Genomic DNA, 18,025 nt, shown 5'->3' on the forward strand with positions numbered 1-18,025 from the left:
ATTGTCAAGCCCTGTATTTTATTATTTGCTCTTATCTTTATCAATAAAACTTCCAGGGATAAAATAAACAGTAAGGGTGAGATCGGGCATCCCTGTCTAACTCCCTTAAAAATTTCAAATTTTTCCAATTGTTCATTATTTAAAATAATTTTTGTAGTTTGTTTTGAATATATCACATCAATTAAATTTACAAATTTTGTACCAAATCTCATTTTATTTAATTGCATTTTAATAAATATCCAATCTACATTATCAAAAGCTTTTTTAGCATCTAGGAACATTAATGACATTTGTTTTCCTGGATGTTGTTCATAGTATTCTAATGTGTTAATAATGATTCTAATATTATTTTTTATTTGTCTACCTGGTAAGAACCCATTTTGATCTTGGTGTATTTTCTCGTCTAAACTCTTTTTAAGTCTTTCTGCATAGATGGAAGTAAATATTTTGCAATCCACATTTAATAATGATATAGGTCTATAGTTTTGTATCTTTTCTTTGTTTGTTCCAGATTTATGAATTAATGTTATTAAAGACTCTGACCAGGATTTAGGAATTTTACCATCCATTATACTTTCATTAAAAATTTCCAACATATTATTCATTATAACTTCACTTTCTATTTTGTACCATTCCGCTGGTATGGCGTCAGGTCCAGTTGCTTTGTTATTTCTTTGCTTTTTAATGGTTATTTGTAGTTCCTTTATTGTGATTGGACTATCTAGTTCTTTCTGTTGATCTTCCGTTAATTGCGGTAAATCTGAAGAGTCTATTTTAAAATCTCATCTTCTTTTATGTCCTCTTTTTTATATAATTCTTTATAAAATTCTTGTACTATTTTTGCTTTTTCATTAGTCTTATATTTTATCATTCCTTTATTATCTACTAATTATTTGATTATTTTTGATTGTCTATATTTTCTTAATTTATATGCAAGCCATTTTCCTGGTTTATTGGCATGTTCAAAATATTGCTGTTTAGCTCTTTTAATTTTCTCCGCTATTTGATTTTGCTAACATGCCTGATTTGTGCTTAACTAATTCTATTTTCCTTTTAATCTCCCTATTTTTTAAATTATGTTGCGATACTACCTCCAGTTGATTTAATTCGGTAGTTAATTGTTCATATTGTATCTTTTTTTCTTTATTTTTCTTGGCTGTATAAGAAATTGTTAGCCCTCTAATATATGCCTTGGCAGTGTCCCATAAATTTTGAAAAGACGTTTCTGGGTTTTTATTAATTTTTAAAAAAAATTCTAGTTCTTTTTCTATCCATTCCTTATATTGTTGATCTCTTCTAATATTCCTATTCATCTGCTAATATGCTTCCTATGTTTCTTGTAATTTTTCAGATATATCACTAAAGGGTTATGATCAGCCCATGTATTTGTATCTATCTCAATTTCTTTGATTTGTTCTAAAGTTGTTTTCGGAGCCCAAGCCATATCTATTCTTGTCAAAATTTTATGGGGATTAGAGTAAAAAGTATATTGCCTAGTTAAAGGGTGTCTTTCCCTCCAAATATCATTTAATAGTAACTCAGATCTCACTTTCTGGAAAGTAGTTGGCAAAATATTTTTCTTTTTCTTGTCTTTTTCCCCCCCAGAATAATTTAATAATCTATTTGAAATTGCATTAAAATCACCAATTATAATCATATTTTCAATATTTAGTTCATTTTTCTTTTGATGTAATTGCTTATAAAATATCATTTGATTTTCATTTGGAGCATAGATAGAGACAATGAGAAGAGGTTTCGGATTAATATTCTACCCTCCTGATCAGCATATAGTTGTTTGGAGTTTATTGAATTTTCAATATACATTGCTATGCCTCTTTTTCTCTGATTTGCCAAACTGGCGCACATATTTCCAATTTTGGAATTTAATAATAATTTTCTGTTAGTCTTTTTAATATGGACTTCTTGCAATATTTCTGTGCTTTTTGTTTTCTAAGTTTAGAAAATATTTTATTTCTTTTTCTCGGTTCATTTAGTCCATTCACATTCACATAAAATATTTTCAAATCTTCTGACATAATTATTTATAATATTTCTTTGTATCTTTAGATTCGCGCTGCGGTTGCTTTCTTCTTGCTCCTAGTTCCTCCTCTCTCCCCTGGGTGGTGTCACCCGTCTCATCTTCTTTTCTTCCAGGTATTTCTTTTATTGGTTGTTCAAATTTGCATATTCCACTTGTTTCATAAAATTGTCTGGCATCTTCAAGGTTTTCTATTTTTACTATTTGTGATTGCCAATACAGGGAAGGTCCTTCTGGAATGAGCCAACAGAAGGTTATATTTTCTTTAATTAGAATCTTGGTTAAAAAATAAAAATCCCTCCAGCTTTCTCTTACTCTTAGAAACATAGAAACATAGAAGACTGACGGCAGAAAAAGACCCCATGGTCCATCTAGTCTGCCCTTTTACTATTTCCTGTATTTTATCTTACAATGGATATATGTTTATCCCAGGCATGTTTAAATTCGGTTACTGTGGATTTACCAACCACGTCTGCTGGAAGTTTGTTCCAAGGATCTACTACTCTTTCAGTAAAATAATACTTTCTCATGTTGCCTTTGATCTTTCCCCCAACTAACTTCAGATTGTGTCCCCTTGTTCTTGTGTTCTTCTTGGAACTTGTTTCAATATTGTAATTTCTTTTCCTTTGTTTTGTAACTTTTCATTTCTTGTCCACTTCTTATGGTTTTCCTCACGAATTTGATGTGAACTTCTCTCTGTAAGTTATGTCTTCGTACATAGCTAGTTTGCACTCTGTAAACTTCATCAATTTCTTTTATTAGTTCCAAGGGATCCACCTGTAGAATTCCTCCAATTATTTCTGCCATTTTTACTTGTAAGTCTTCATCTTTTTCTTCTGTTACATTCTGAAATCTTAAGCCATAATATGCACGTTGTATTTCTAGATGTGTAATTGATTCATCGTATCTTTTATTTAGAAAATCCGATCTATCTTCAGAGTCATCCATTTTTTGTTCTACTTTATCGATTTTCTCTTCTACTGTCTTGATTCTTTGTCCATTTTCTTTCAAGGTCTGTTGTATTTCAGCAACTTTCTCATCAACTTCCTTCATCTTCTCCTTCATCTCTCCAGTATCTGCTTATAATTCTCCTATTTCTGCTTTTAGTCCTTCACGTTGTTGATTCACTTCGTTTTGAGATTTTAACATAAAGTCTTTCATTACATTCAATGTTTCCTGAATTGTTTGGAGCGTAGGCTGTGTTTGCGCTTTCTCTTTCTCTTTTTCTTTGGCTAACATGCTTGCAGCTGTGCTTTGGTGAACAGATGATGGCAAAGGTGACACTTGTGGGGACGTTGAAGAAGTTAAGGTTTGTTTTTTAATAGTCTTTGTGAAAGTGGATGCACTCGACATCCTATTTGTTTCTCAAGGTGATACTCTTCTATGTTTGCTTCTAATGTTTTTAATGTGATTAGTATATTGTTATGTAAGAAGAGAAAGGTGGTAAAAATAGAATTTAGATCTTCTTCTAACTTTCCTTAGCCTTTTTAAAAATAATTTTAAAAAATCCAAATAAACTCCAAACCGGTCGAAATTTGTAGCTTTATACCTGATTTAAAAACTTTTTACTTCAAAATACCAAGAAAGCTAATTATATATCAAGATTAGAAGGAATAAAATCTTATATATATTGCTACCTTAAGAAAAGTAATAGTTGTGTCACTTTAAAACTTCTTAGCACTTTAACAATAATAAAAGCTTAGTTCTGATTTTTAAATCTATATGAATATGCAAAGTTAATCTCCTAGCCCGTTTTAATCTAGTTTAAAATAGTACAGAAAGGAAACTTCTTGTATAGTTATAAATCAATATTTTGAAAGGAAACCTATTTTAATATTCCACTCTGACAGGGGGAAAAAATTATATCACGTAAATAAAAATATAAACATAATTATCATTATATAGTTTGTAATAATAAGTATATAAAATTACTAGGAGAGAAGAAAAAATAGAAAAAAAGGAGAAAAGAAAATAGCAAAGGATAGAGAAGGAAAAGAAAACTTTTAATCAATGTTAAACAGGCTAAAAAAACTTGATTGATTTATATTTAAAATATCTTATGTAGATTTGTATAAATTCAAATAGCTTGATACTATAATTTATTTTACTTCTATTAAAGGGTTTATCACAAATAATCAAATTTTGTTTACTACAATTTAAAGATTAAAAAACACCACCCCAGGGGAAAGTATCAACAATTCATTATTACAATTAATGTCTGGAAGAAAAAGAAATCAACCACAGAGAAGGAAAGAGAATGGAAAGAAAAAAAGAAAGAAAAAAAAAGTACCAATAATATACTTATAATATTCAAATTTGATGTGGAAGTCTCTTGTTGATTGAAGATTTAAATTTATAAGTTCTCTTCCAAAGTCCAAAATACAGCAATTTAATCCAAGTTAATTGTAATCCAATAGTAGTTCCAAGTCAAATAACGAGGCCAAAATATAATTGTATTCCAAGAGAGTTTCAAAGCCAATAATACCAATCAAACGAATTGTCTTTTATAGCAAATTCTTTATATATCCATTAATCCTTGGAAGCCATCTGCGATGATTGTAATCCAATAGTTTAGTTCAATAATTTAAAAGTTATAATCCAGTTTCGAATTTAAATCCTTGCGGTGAATCCTTCCAAACAATAAAAGGAAAGAAAAAAAGGGTGTGTTTCTTTTGCAGAGAATGTCCCAAAAATCCGATGGCAACAAAAACTGTCAATCAATAGAGCTCTTCTTTATTTCATTCATCAGTTACAATCGCAAAAAAAATTTCCTTTGCTTTTATTTTTTTTTATTTCCAAAGCAAAAACCGTAAGACAAAATCCTTCTGCTGGTAGTACAAGAAAGAAGTACCCAGAGTTCAACGTTATATTGAATTTCCTCTTCACAATAACTTTTAAGCTTTTTAAAGTTTTAATCTTTATTGCCTCTCATCCCCTAGAGTCCTATTCAGAGATGAGAGTTTGTATCAAATCACAACCTTAAAAAGTCTCGAATTTAACTTTTATAAAATTAAATGTAATACGGAAAAAGAAAACTAGTTCCGGCCGTGTGGTCTTTTTGGCCCCAGGATATGATTTTTTCCTTTAAAAAAACCTTTTCCTTTCACCTTTTATTTTTAAAAGTTTGTCTTACTTGTTGTTTTCAAAATTATCATATAAAAAACCTGTACCTTGTATTCTTCTTTTCTATTTTGTCTTCCTTTTCTGCTTTGCTGAATTATTTCAGAATTTTGGTTCTTCTTCTTCTAGTTTTCTTTACTTCCCACTCATAAGGACGGACTGCAATGGCCGAATCCCCGAAGAGACGAGGATCGGTTCTCCCGTCTCCAAAGCTGTGGGGTGATCCCTTGCCTTTGGAGCTTCGGCAATAGCTCCTTGGGTTCAGGGAAGCTGCCAAACACTTTTCAGAGGTAGTCCCATGTAGAGAGCATTACAGTAGTCGAGCCTCAAGGTGATGAGTGACTATGAGCAGTGACTCCCAGTCCAAATAGGGCCGCAACTGGTGTATCAGGCGAACCTGGGCAAATGCCCCCATCACCACAGATGAAAGATGTTTCTCTAATGTGAGCTGTGGATCAAGGAAGACACCCAAGTTGCGGACCCTCTCTGAGGGGGTCAGTAATTCCCCCCCAGGGTAATGGATGGACAGATGGAATTGTCCTTGGGAGGCAAAACCCACAGCCACTCCATCTTATCAGGGTTGAGTTTGAGTCTGTTGACACCCATCCAGACCCTAACAGCTTCCAGGCACTGGCACATCACTTCCACTGCTTTGTTGACTGGACATGGGGTGGAGATGTAAAGCTGGGTATCATCTGTGTACTGATGATACCTCACCTCATGCCCTTGGATGATCTCACCCAGCGGTTTCATATAGATATTAAATAGCAGGGGGGGGAGGACTGACCCCTGAGGCACCCCACAAGGCAGCAACCTAGAGGTCAACCTCTGCCCCCCACTAACACCGACTGGGACTGACCGGAGAGGTAGGAGGAGAACCACTGAAGAACAGTGCCTCCCACTCCCAACCCCTCCAGCTGGCACAGAAGGATACCATGGTCAATGGTATCGAAAGCTGCTGAGAGGTCAAGAAGCACCAGGACAGAGGATAAACACCTGTTCCGGGCCCACCAGAGATCATCCATCAGCGTGACCAAAGCAGTTTCCATGCTGTAGCCGGGCCTGAATCCTGACTGCTGAGGGCCTAGATAATCGGCTTCTTCCAAGGACCGTTGGAGCTGGAGCGCCACCACTTTCTCAACAACCCTCCCCATAAAGGGAAGATTAGAGACTGGACGATAGTTGTTGAGAATGGCTGGGTCCAGGGAAGGCTTCTTGAGGGGGGGGGCGCACAAGTGCCTCCTTGTAGGGATCCGGAAACAACCCCCTCCCCAAAGAAGCACTGACAATCTCCTGGACCCAGCTCCATGTCACCTCCCTGCTGGCCGAGACCGGCCAGGAGGGACACGGATCCAGCAAACAAGTGGCGGAACTCACAGCTCCAATGGCCTTGTCCACTTCATCAGGTGTCACCAGATCAAACTCTTCCCAGACAGATGGACAAGTACAGGCCCCAGTCACCTCGTTGTCAGTTGACTCTGTTATCCAATTGGAGTCGAGGTCCGCTCAGATCCGAGTGATTTTATCAGTGAAAAACATGTTAAAGTCCTTGGCACTACTCTGCAAGGGCTCCCCAACTCCCCCCTGGTTAAGAAGGGAGTGGGTCACCCTAAACAGAGCGGCCGGGCGGGATTCCACTGATGCAATCAAGGCAGCATGATATGCGCATCTTGCCACCTTTAGCGCCACTTTGCAAGTCTTAATGTGAGCTCTTACAAGTGTTCGATCGGATTCGGACTTACTCGTCCTCCATCGCTTCTCCAGACGTCTCTTCTGGCATTTCAACTCCTGGAGCTCTTTGTTGAACCATGGAGCTCTACGGGGTCTAGTGCCGCAGAGAGGTCGCAATGGTGCAATCCGGTCAAGAGCCTCCGCTGCAGCTTGTTCCAGGCCCCAGCAAGAGACTCTGCTAAATTGTGGGTGAGTGCATCTGGAATAACTCCAAGTGCCTTCTGAAAGCCCTCTGGGTCCATCAGGCGTCTGGGGTGGAACAACCTAATTGGTTCCGCCTCCCTGTGGGGAAGGATTGGAGCCAGGAAGTTAAGCCAAAGTAGAAAATGGTCCAACCATGACAAAGGCAACACTTCTAAGCCCCTTAGTCTCAAACCATTACTCAATTGCTCAGAGAGGAATACCATGTCGGGTGCGTGCCCCCCCCTCTTGAGTCGAACCCTGTACTACTTGAGTCAGGTCCAAGCTCCCCTGATTTAGTGAAGGGGAAATTATAATTTTTTAGACCAGTATGTATACTTTCATTGTGATGCAAGGAGTTCTGCTTGTGACCGCAGTGTATTTTTTTTAATGGATAGGTATCAAAGTGATTGGTGGTGTTAAAGAATTCACGGGTGAGGAATACGGAATTTATGTCAAGAGAATTCTACCAGGAGGAGTGGCTTACGTTGATGGTAAGTTTTATCATTTACATCTGTGGCTTGAAATCTCCCAGTTAGAGTTATTAGGTTGGTTTGAGTACTTGAAAAATCTTCAGATCTCCAACAATTGTAAAATTGGTTAGACGGAACAGGTATCAGGGAAATTTTCTAGAGCAACCTTTTTGTCTGCCAAAGGTGTGGTAAAAAGTTAACCTAATACATTGTGGCATATCTAAAAAATACATTATGGGTCCCTGGTCAGGGATTGTATTGTGTGTCAGTGTCATATCATCATAAAGAAGAAGGACTCAAGCAAGCTATCCTCCAAAGCAGGGGTCCCCAACCACCGGGCCGCGGACCAGTACCGGGCTGCGGGGCATGTTGCACCGGTCCGTGGAGTCAGCAGCTGCCAGCCCTCATGCCGCCACCCCCTCCCTCCAGCGCTTCACCTCCCGCCGGGCAAGAGGCCTCGGGAGGCAGGTTCTGCCGGCCACAGGACGATGGATGGGACAGAGGGGCGGGAAGGACCGAGAGGCTCAAGCCTCTTTTGGCTTCTGCTGCGGGGCGCTTTTGCGTTTTTGGCTTGGGGGAGGCAGGAGGGCCAGCCTGACCCCCTCTCTCCAGCGCTTAGCTCCCGCTGGGCAAGAGGGCTTGGGAGGCAGGTTCTGCCGGCCACAGGACGATGGCGGGAAAGAGGGGCGGGGAGGACCAGCACCCCCATGCTTAATCCCGCCCCCAACCACGCCCCTTTCCGCCCCCACTGGGCCATAGAAAAATTGTCTTGCTGAAACTGGTCCCTGGTGGAAAAAACGTTGGGGACCACTGCTCCAAAGCACCTGAGGGCAGGACAAGACGCAATGGGTGGAAACTAATCAAGGAGAGAAGCAACTTAGAAGTAAGGAGAAATTTCCTGACAGAACAATGAATCAGTGGAACAGCTTGTGAATTCTCCAACACTGGAAGTTTTTAAGAAGAGATTGGATAACCCTTTGCCTGAAGTGGTGTAGGGTTTCCTGACTATGCAGGGGATTGGACTAGAAGACCTCCAAGGTCCTCCCAAAGCTGTTATTCTATTCTATTCTATTATTCTATTCTATTCTATTCTATTCTACTCTATTCTGATGTAGTGTATTGTCAGCACCAAGGAGAAGTCCTTATAATGTATATTGGAAGAAGGTCTTGAACAAGAGGGTCTAAGTCTATTGCTTCTTATATAGCCTTGTGTAAAAGTGCTCAGAAATTGATCAGTGGGTTCTTCTGATATACCTGAGCATATGCCTTCTTTGAAAAATGAACCAGAATATTATATCAGAATAAATTTGTATTTCTCGTCGGACATTTTTCTCCCTTCCCAAACTTGTGTCTTTAAATAACTCTTGTTTCACACACTGATCTAAAGAAAGGGTAAAATGGATATAGTTAAAATTAAAATAGGAAATGATAGAAAAGCTGCTAGTGAAAAGAAGATCTGGAAATCAAAGTTTTTATTTTTTAACGATTGAGCAAAAAGTTCTTCATTAAGATGAATATCTACTTTCTTTTCTGCTTCTGTCTGCAGCATCCCAAAATGACCCCGAAAGGTCAGCAGTTCAAATCCTTAGCACCATGTAATGAAGTGAGCCCTGTTACTTGTCCCAGCTTCTGCCAACCTAGCAATAGCAATAGCATTTAGACTTATATACCGCTCCGTAGTGCTTTTACAGCCCTCTCTAAGTGGTTTACAGAATCAGCCTCTTGCCCCCAACATTCTGAGTCCTCATTTTACCCACCTTGGAAGGATGGAAGGCTGAATCAACCTTGAGCTGGGGGTGAGATTTGAACTGCTGAACTACAGCTAGCAGTTAGCTGAAGTAGCTGAAGTAACCTGTAATGCTGCATTCTAACCAGTGCGCTACCCCAAATCTAGTTCGAAAGCATGTAAAAATGCAAATAGAAAAATAGGAATTACCTTTGGTGGGAAGATAACAGTTCTCCATGTGCCTTTGGCATTTAGTCATGCTGGCCACATGACCATGGAGATGTCTTCGGACAGCCCTGGCTCTTCAGATTTGAAATGGAGATGAGCACCGCCTCCAAGAGTCGGGAACAACTAGCACACATATTACCTTTTTACTATGTTTTATATGATTTTCATCTTTGGCCATTATAAAATTTAGTGACGATCTTCAGAAAACTTTGAGTAGCTCACACTTAAGACCTTCATGGATTCCAGATGGTGCACCTCTAAAATCAGTGATAATTGTTCCATCACCTTCTTTGTCTACAGAGTAGTTGTCTAGGTGCAAAATATTCACAACCAATTCTTGGGCATAAAACGTGTACATACAGTAATTCCATTACTTCTACGTGACAGTTTCCTTTTCTCTTCTCCTTCTCTCCAGGTCGTCTACAACCAGGAGATCAGATCTTAGAAGTGAACGGGGACAGCCTGATTGGTGTTACTAATGAGAGGTACAACATCTGAACAAAACATCCAAATGTACTTCAGAGCTCAGATTTAAGGCTTGCAGGTGACAGTTAACAGTATTAGGGAAAATCATGTCAACAATTTAATCTGTTTCCAGAATTTAGGCTAATCCATTCACAAATTAACATGACCGGACTTTATTTATTAATACTGTGTTTCCCCAGAAATAAAGACATGTAGGGCCAGAATATTTAATTAATTTGCCTGTTATCTTTTTCTGGGATGTTTTCCATCTTCCAAATCTGCCTTACAGCCATAAGATCTCCTGGTGGTCTCTCCTCCACTGTTTTTTTTTAAACAGATGCATCTGCCTATCAGTAATGACAACACAGAAACAAGTATGGATAATTGCGACTGCAGTAGTTGGAGATGGGTATGGAAATAAAATAGGAATAAGAAAAATGGGGAAAAGGCTTCAGACAGGAGGGTCAAGCAAATGTGGGGAAAGAAAGTCATAGAGGTACCAATAATGTTCGATGGCGTTGGTGCTGTATTAAAAGATCTGAAGAGCACAATTAGAATTTAGAGCATCTTGCTTCATCTATTACAAAAGAAGGTGTTACTTGGCATGGCACCAAGTATGACAATTGCATCTTTAAGTCACCTGCTTATCTTTGTTGTTGTTAGTTGCAAAGTTATGTCTGACCCATCACCACCCCATGGACAACCTTCCTCCAGGCCTTTCTGTCCTCTGCCATCCCCCAGAGTCCATTTAAGCTCACACCGACTGCTTCTGTGACTCCATCCAGCCACCTCGTTCTCTGCCGTCCCCTCCTTCTTTTGCCCTCCATTGTCCCCAGCATCAGGCTCTTCTCCAGTGAGTCCATCCTTCTCATTAGGTGGCCAAGGTCTTTGAGTTTCATCTTCAGGATCTGGCCTTCTAAGGAGCAGCCAGGATTGATCTCCTCTAGGGCTGACCGGTTGGATTGCCCTGGGAAAGTTCAAATGGTCAACAGGGCCAAATTGAGTCAGACTATCCAGCAGAACATATAAAAGTGATGATTGGTGATGTTTTTGGTAGAAGCTGATTACTGTTCATTTTAAAGAGCATCAATCACAGGTGCTAATGCATTTCCTGCTCCTTAACTTCCCACAGAGCTTTGGACATCCTAAGGACAGCCTCTGGCACCAGTTATATGCGCCTTCTGGTCAGCCGAGATGACAATGCTCGGTAGGTGTTTGGTTTTTTTTTTAGAATGGACAATGGGCCTTTTGGAAGCAATTCTCTATCAGGCTTATTCTACATAAGGCAGCGGTGCAATGCTATCGGTTTGGCCCAGTTCGGGCGTACCAGTAGTGGTGGCTGCCAGTGGTTCTGCCTACCTGCCCAGACACAGCCATTTTCTATTTTTAACCCTCTGCGCATCCACAAAGCCTTCTGCGCAGGTGCAGGGGGCGAACAATTGGGCACGATGGTTGGGGAGGTAAGTAGATTTCACCACTGGTGTAAGATCACATGGTGTTCAAGTGACATGAGGTGAGAAGGAACCGGATTATTTTATTTTATTTTATTTTATTTTTTAAATTTATTTTATTTTATTTTATTTATTTTATTTTATTTTATTTTATTTTATTTTATTTTATTTTATTTTATTTTATTTTATTTTATTTTATTTTATTTTATTTTATTTTATTTTATTTTATTTTATTTTATTTTATTTTATTTTATTTTATTTTATTTTATTATTTTATTTTATTTTATTTTATTTTATTTTATTTTATTTTATTTTATTTTATTTTATTATTTTATTTTAATGCTGCCCTAATAATTTTTTAAAAACCCACATCCAGACGGATGCGACTGATTTTTTTAGAAAAATGAAGACCAATGTAGGTGTCTTAAAATCATATTCTGTTTCCTGTTCAGCAAGGAATTCTCTGAACTGATGGAAAAATTTGGATCTCATAGCAGCACGTGTTCTACGCAGAGTTCACCAACGTCTCATACTGGAAGTAAGTATGGATGATAACAAAGTTCGTCAATGGAATGGAAGGAAGTCACTGAAAATGCCTGAAGGAATGTCTCAAGACCTTCACCTGGGCAAAGTGGAAGTGTGCAGAGTCACACATCTATCATTCTAATTTCGAGAAGATTTAGGTTTTTAAATCATGACTGAGCCTTGCAAGAGTGAGGAAAATGGCCTTGATAGATGTCGAGGTGACTGGGGCACGTACTTGTCCACCTGTCTGGGAAGAGTTTGATCTGGTGACACCTGATGAAGTGGACAAGGCCATTGGATCTGTGAGTTCCGCCACCTGTTTACTGGATCCGTTTCCCTTCTGGTTGGTCTCGGCCAGCAGGGAGGTGACACGGAGCTGGGTCCAGGAGATTACCAACGCTTCCTTGGGGAGGGGAGTTTTTCCAACTCTCTATAAAGAGGCGCCCGTGTGCCCCCTCCTCAAGAAGCCCTCCCTGGACCCAGCCGTACTTAATAACTATTGCCCAGTCTCCAACCTTCCCTTTATGGGGAAGGTTGTTGAGAAGGTGGTGGTGCTCCAGCTCCAACAGTTCTTGGAAGAAGCCGATTATCTAGGTCCCCAGCAGTCGGGTTTCAGACCCGGCTACAGCACGGAAACTGCTTTGGTCGCGTTGATGGATGATCTCTGGTGGGCCCGGGACAGGGGTTTATCCTCTGTTGTGGTGCTCCTTGACCTCTCAGCGGCTTTCGATACCATCGACCATGGTATCCTTCTGCACCGGTTGGAGGGGTTGGGAGTGGGGGGCACTGTTCTTCAGTGGTTCTCCTCCTACCTCTCCAGCCGGTCGCAGTCGGTGTTAGTGGGGGGTCAGAGGTCGACTCGGAGGTCTCTCCCTTGTGGGGTGCCTCAGGGGTCGGTCCTCTCCCCCCTGCTGTTTAATATCTACATGAAACCGCTGGGTGAGATCATCCAGGGGCATGGGGTGAGGTATCATCAATATGCGGATGATACCCAGTTGTACATCTCCACCCCATGTCCAGTCAACGAAGCAGTGGAAGTGATGTGCCGGTGCCTGGAGGCTGTTGGGGACTGGATGGGTGTCAACAAACTCAAACTCAATCCAGACAAGACGGAGTGGCTGTGGGTATTGCCTCCCAAGGACAATTCCATCTGTCCGTCCATTACCCTGGGGGGGAAATGATTGACCCCCTCAGAGAGGGTGCGCAACTTGGGCGTCCTCCTCGATCCACAGCTGACATTGAAACATCATCTTTCAGCTCTGGCGAGGGGGGCGTTTGCCCAGGTTCGCCTGGTGCACCAGTTGCGGTCCCATCTGGACTGGGACTCATTGCTCACAGTCACTCATGCCCTCATCACCTCGAGGTTCGACTACTGTAACGCTCTCTACATGGGGCTACCTTTGAAAAGTGTTTGGAAACTTCAGATCGTGCAGAATGCAGCTGAGAGAGCAGTCATGGGCTTACCTAGGTATGCCCATGTTTCGCCATCACTACGCAGTCTGCATTGGTTGCTGATCAATTTCCGGTCACAATTCAAAGTGTTGGTTATGACCTTTAAAGCCCTTCATGGCATTGGACCAGAATACCTCCGAGACCGCCTCCTGCCGCACGAATCCCAGCGACCGATTAGGTCCCACAGAGTGGGCCTTCTCCGGGTCCCGTCAACTAAACAATGTTGGTTGGCGGGCCCCAGGGGAAGAGCCTTCTCTGGAACCAACCCCGACTCTCTGGAACCAACTCCCCCCGGAGATTAGAACTGCCCCTACTCTCCCTGCCTTCCGTAAAGTTCTTAAAACCCACCTTTGCCGTCAGGCATGGGGGAACTGAAACATCTCCCCCGGGCATGTACAATTTATGTATGGTATGTTTGTGTGTGTGCTTGTTAGTATATTGGGGTTCTTTTAAAACTTTTTTAAATATTTAAATTTATTTGGACGTGTTACGATTTGTTTATGCCTTGTTGTGAGCTGCCCCGAGTCCGCGGAGAGGGGCGGCATACAAATCTAAATAAACAAACAAACAAACAAATAAATAAATAAATGTAAGACCTGTTGTCTAAGCAAGAGGGGCTGAAACGTTTTTTTAAAAGTCCAGAACAAGGCTCCTCAAACTGTGGCCCATGGGCCACATATGGCCCACCGAAGCCATTAATCCGGCCCACGCGGGACCATGAGGCTGCACCATCCACATCACCCCAATTACCCACTGGGCCCCACCTGCCTTCTGGAGGCCAAAAATGGGCCCGTTTGGGGCAGCAGAGTGGTCCAGCCAAAGAGCTCACTAGCTTCCAGAGAGAGAGAGAGAGAGAGAGAGAGAGAGAGAGAGAGACAGACAGACAGACAGACAGACAGACAGACAGACAGACAGACAGACAGATAGGCACACACACACACAGAGAGAAGTCCCTCACACTACAGACCCCAAGGCAGCCACATCCCTTCACTAACCTGCTTTCCACCCCCAAGTGTCAGGGTTCCAGATAGCATCCAAATTTAAATCAGAGTCCAAGGCAACGTTTTTAGCCCCTGGCCAACGGATGATTGTATGTTTGCTATACCGATGGATGTAATTGATTTTAATATAACTAGGGATTTTAGATAGTCATGTAATTTAAATTTAATTGGATTTAATTTTATTGTAACCTATTGTTTTTTATATGTTGTAAGCCACCCCGAGTCCTCAGAGAGGAGTGGCATAGAAATCAAATAAACAAACAAATAAACAAATCAATCAAATATTCTGGCACTGCAGTGGGAAATCCAAATCTGACACTCCCAAAGTTTCCCACCCAGTTGAAAGTTCACACCCTTCGTCCCCCACCCCCAAAATTGTCACATTGCCCACTCAGGTTTTGCCAATGTGGCAGTTTCTCTTCCTAGCTTCCGGGCAGGTGTTGGACAAAGGATGACCTTGAATGTCTCAAAAAATGTGTTGTGGGTACATCTGCTCCCTCCTTAAGTCACCCCTTCCAGGTTCCCATAGTCAACAGGCCTTCTAATGATAGTGTGGTGAGGCATTGTTTTTCCCCTCAACTTCTGCATTGGCTGGACACCAGGAGTATAATAAATTAAAATTTTAATTTGTGTGTGTTGTTTAATGGAGTGTTAAATTGGCCACTCCCACCCAGTCACATGACCACCTTGCCACACCCACCCACCCAGTCTGGTCCCCCAACAATCTGAGGGACCATGAATTGGGCCCCTGTTGAAAAAGTTTGAGGACCCTTGGTCCAGAACAACAAGATAACATTCGGAAGTGGTTCAGGTATGTAACTCCCTTATTCACTGGTGTATTATTTATTTATTTATTTATTTATTTATTTATTTATTTATTTATTTATTTGTTTATTTGTTTATTTATTTATTTGTTTGTTTGTTTGTTTGTTTGTTTGTTTGTTTGTTTGTTTATTTATTTATTTATTTATTTATTTATTTATTTATTTATTTATTTATTTATTTATTTGTTTGTTTGTTTGTTTGTTTGTTTGTTTGTTTGTTTATTTATTTATTTATTTATTTATTTATTTATTTATTTATTTATTTATTTATTTATTTATTTATTTATTAGATTTGTATGCCACCACTCTCCGTCGAGAGAAGGAGGAGATGCCACAAAACTACACAATTCTATTATTCTGGACTCCCTGGTGCTTTCTGAGCTTGCTTCTTGGCTTGCAGACATTTCAATACTCAACTAGATAACATAATCAATGCTAGAAAGATGCACGGTTTGCTCTCTGTTTACTGGACATACAAGTGTCAATAGAAGAGAATATTTGTAGAGCTGAACTGTGTGGTCCCTTTGTCCTCTCTGAGCATGGATGTTGGCTTGCATTTCATTACTTACCTAGGTAACGTCAGTGATAGTGAGTGTGGAATTTGCTCTATGTTTATATAGAATAACTTCCCTGCTAGTGTTGGTAGGGTGGGGTTTTCTCTTTGGAGGTTCCTTGATTAGGGTATTATTTTCTGCCTGTTTGCCTAGTGTTAATTCCTGCTCCTCTCGATGTTGGCTGTTAAAGAAGAGGTTTTCTGGCCTTTTTGTTTCCTTCTTTCTTTTCACTGTCTTCTTTCTGTTGTGGCTGTATCACAGCCAGCTCCTTTAATCACAGACTCTGAAGAGGAGGAACCAGGTCCGTCTGAGCATCATAGGCCCATGTGGCTATCAGAGGAATTGGATTATGAGGATGAGGAAGGGATGGAGATTGAGGGTCCTGCAGAGAATATAGAACACCCAGCTAGGGCCTTGTCTGGGTCTGATGAGGAGGGGGAGATTGTGGACCCTATTTTAGATGTGCGGGTGAGAAGAATGCATGGGAGACAAGAGCAGTTATGCAGACCTAGAGGGAGGCCTTGAATACTGCTGTGCACAGTGTGTAATCACAGAATGTTTAAAACGGGAGGAGACTGGAAGGTTCCCTTTGCAAGAAATCAACATTTCTAACTACAAGAGGGAAAGAGCAAGTTCAGAATCCCCCCACCTCAAATATTGCTGCAGTCTTGAAAAAATATAGTTTTGAGAAGTCTGTGAGTATTTCTGCTTCAGCCAAGTTAAAGGTTTTAGTTACAACTCTGTTTTGGAACAATCCTTATCAGTTTTGCTGCTTGCTTTGAATTTTATCAGGACATTCTTTGCTTTAATTTGTGGTTTACAACAAGTTAATTTGTGGTTTACAACAAGTTTGCTTGTACAATAGACTACTATACTTCCCAACTCTGTGTCTGAGTATTAATTGGAATTTAATTGCTGGCTGGATTTTGAGTCAGACAGAACAGTTTCCTACTTTTTTTACTGTCTCCTTTGAATGGTGTCTAAATGTGGATTATCACTATTGATGGCTGATTTGTCTGAATATCAAATTTCCAGGAATTTAGCATTGGATTTAGCGTTGTCTAGGACAGGGTTATTATGGGACATGGTGGCTCAGTGGTAGAAAAGTAACAGCATTCCGTGTGCCTTTGCTGTTTCGTTCTGCTGGCCATTGAGATGTCTTCGGACATTGCTGGCTCTTCAGTTTTGAAACGGAGATGAATACCGCCCCCTAGATTCAGGAACGACCAGCACATAAGTGCGAGGGGAACTTTTACCTTTATTTTTCAGGACAGGGGTCCCCCAACCTTTTGGCTGCTTGCATATAGACATTTGCAGGCTACTTAGCAATAGCATTTAGACATACACCACTTCATAGTGCTTTTACATTCTTCACTAAGTGGTTTATGGAGTCGGCCTCTTGTCCCCAACAATCTGGCTCCTCATTTTACCCACCTTGGAAGGATGGAAGGCTGAGTCAACCTTGAGCTGGTGGTGAGATGTGAACTGCTGAACTACAGCTAGCAGTTAGCTGAAGTAGCCTGCAGTGCTGCACTCTAACCATTATTATTATTATTTATTAGATTTGTATGCCACCCCAGCTTCCACAAATCATCCCTTTCTCCCCTTCCCCCTCCCAGTCCACAAAGCTGGAAATGTTGGGGAACTCTGGACTAGGTTGCTTACAGTTTTCCACTTGAAACTATTGCTTGAGTACATTTATGTGTTGTTAAGTTTACATTTGGACTTTACATTTGGTCTTCTGTGCGCTTCTTTATGACTGAAACCTCCACAATTACCTCAATTTTTCATGAGAGGTGCATCTAGAAAATTGGATTGTGGTGTAGTTTTTTTGGGTGGGAAAGGTTTGCTTTTATTAACTGAATATTGTATATTTTAAAAAGAAATTGAACATTTGCAAAATAAAAACCATTACACTATTTTGGGAAAGCCATCAAGGAACTGGAGTAATTCCAATCTTCATATTCTTTTTGGAGATGAGTTTCAAGTTTAAAAAGGTTAGAGTTAGAGTTGTAGAGGCTGTTGGAAGATCAATATCAGGGGTGTCAAATTAGATTTAATTGAGGGCCACATCAGGGTTGGGTTTGATCTCGATGGTCTGGGGACAAGGGCATGGCTGAGGTAGGTGTGGCCAGCTCGATGTCACTCATGTTGGGGGCATCTATGCTGGCCTGAATGATCTGCCAGTGAAAATGAGCTCCCGAGCTCCATTTCAGGCTGTGATGGCTTCCTGCAACCCTCTACCAGCAAATATAAA

At 40.5% G+C, this 18,025-nt stretch overlaps 1 protein-coding gene across 1 annotated transcript in view; it reads left to right on the forward strand.

The window, feature by feature from the left end:
* Positions 1–18,025, forward strand: part of LOC139172545 (syntaxin-binding protein 4-like) — a 113,886-nt gene that overhangs the window by 50,280 nt on the left and 45,581 nt on the right. Inside the window, exons 3-6 of the mRNA XM_070761697.1 lie at positions 7,468–7,563; positions 9,912–9,981; positions 11,094–11,168; positions 11,865–11,950. Of these exons, the coding sequence (XP_070617798.1) occupies positions 7,468–7,563; positions 9,912–9,981; positions 11,094–11,168; positions 11,865–11,950 (327 nt within the window). The remainder of the gene's footprint in view (positions 1–7,467; positions 7,564–9,911; positions 9,982–11,093; positions 11,169–11,864; positions 11,951–18,025) is intronic.

This window comes from Erythrolamprus reginae, chromosome 9 (genome assembly GCF_031021105.1).
Source record: "Erythrolamprus reginae isolate rEryReg1 chromosome 9, rEryReg1.hap1, whole genome shotgun sequence".
Lineage (NCBI taxonomy): Eukaryota > Metazoa > Chordata > Lepidosauria > Squamata > Dipsadidae > Erythrolamprus > Erythrolamprus reginae.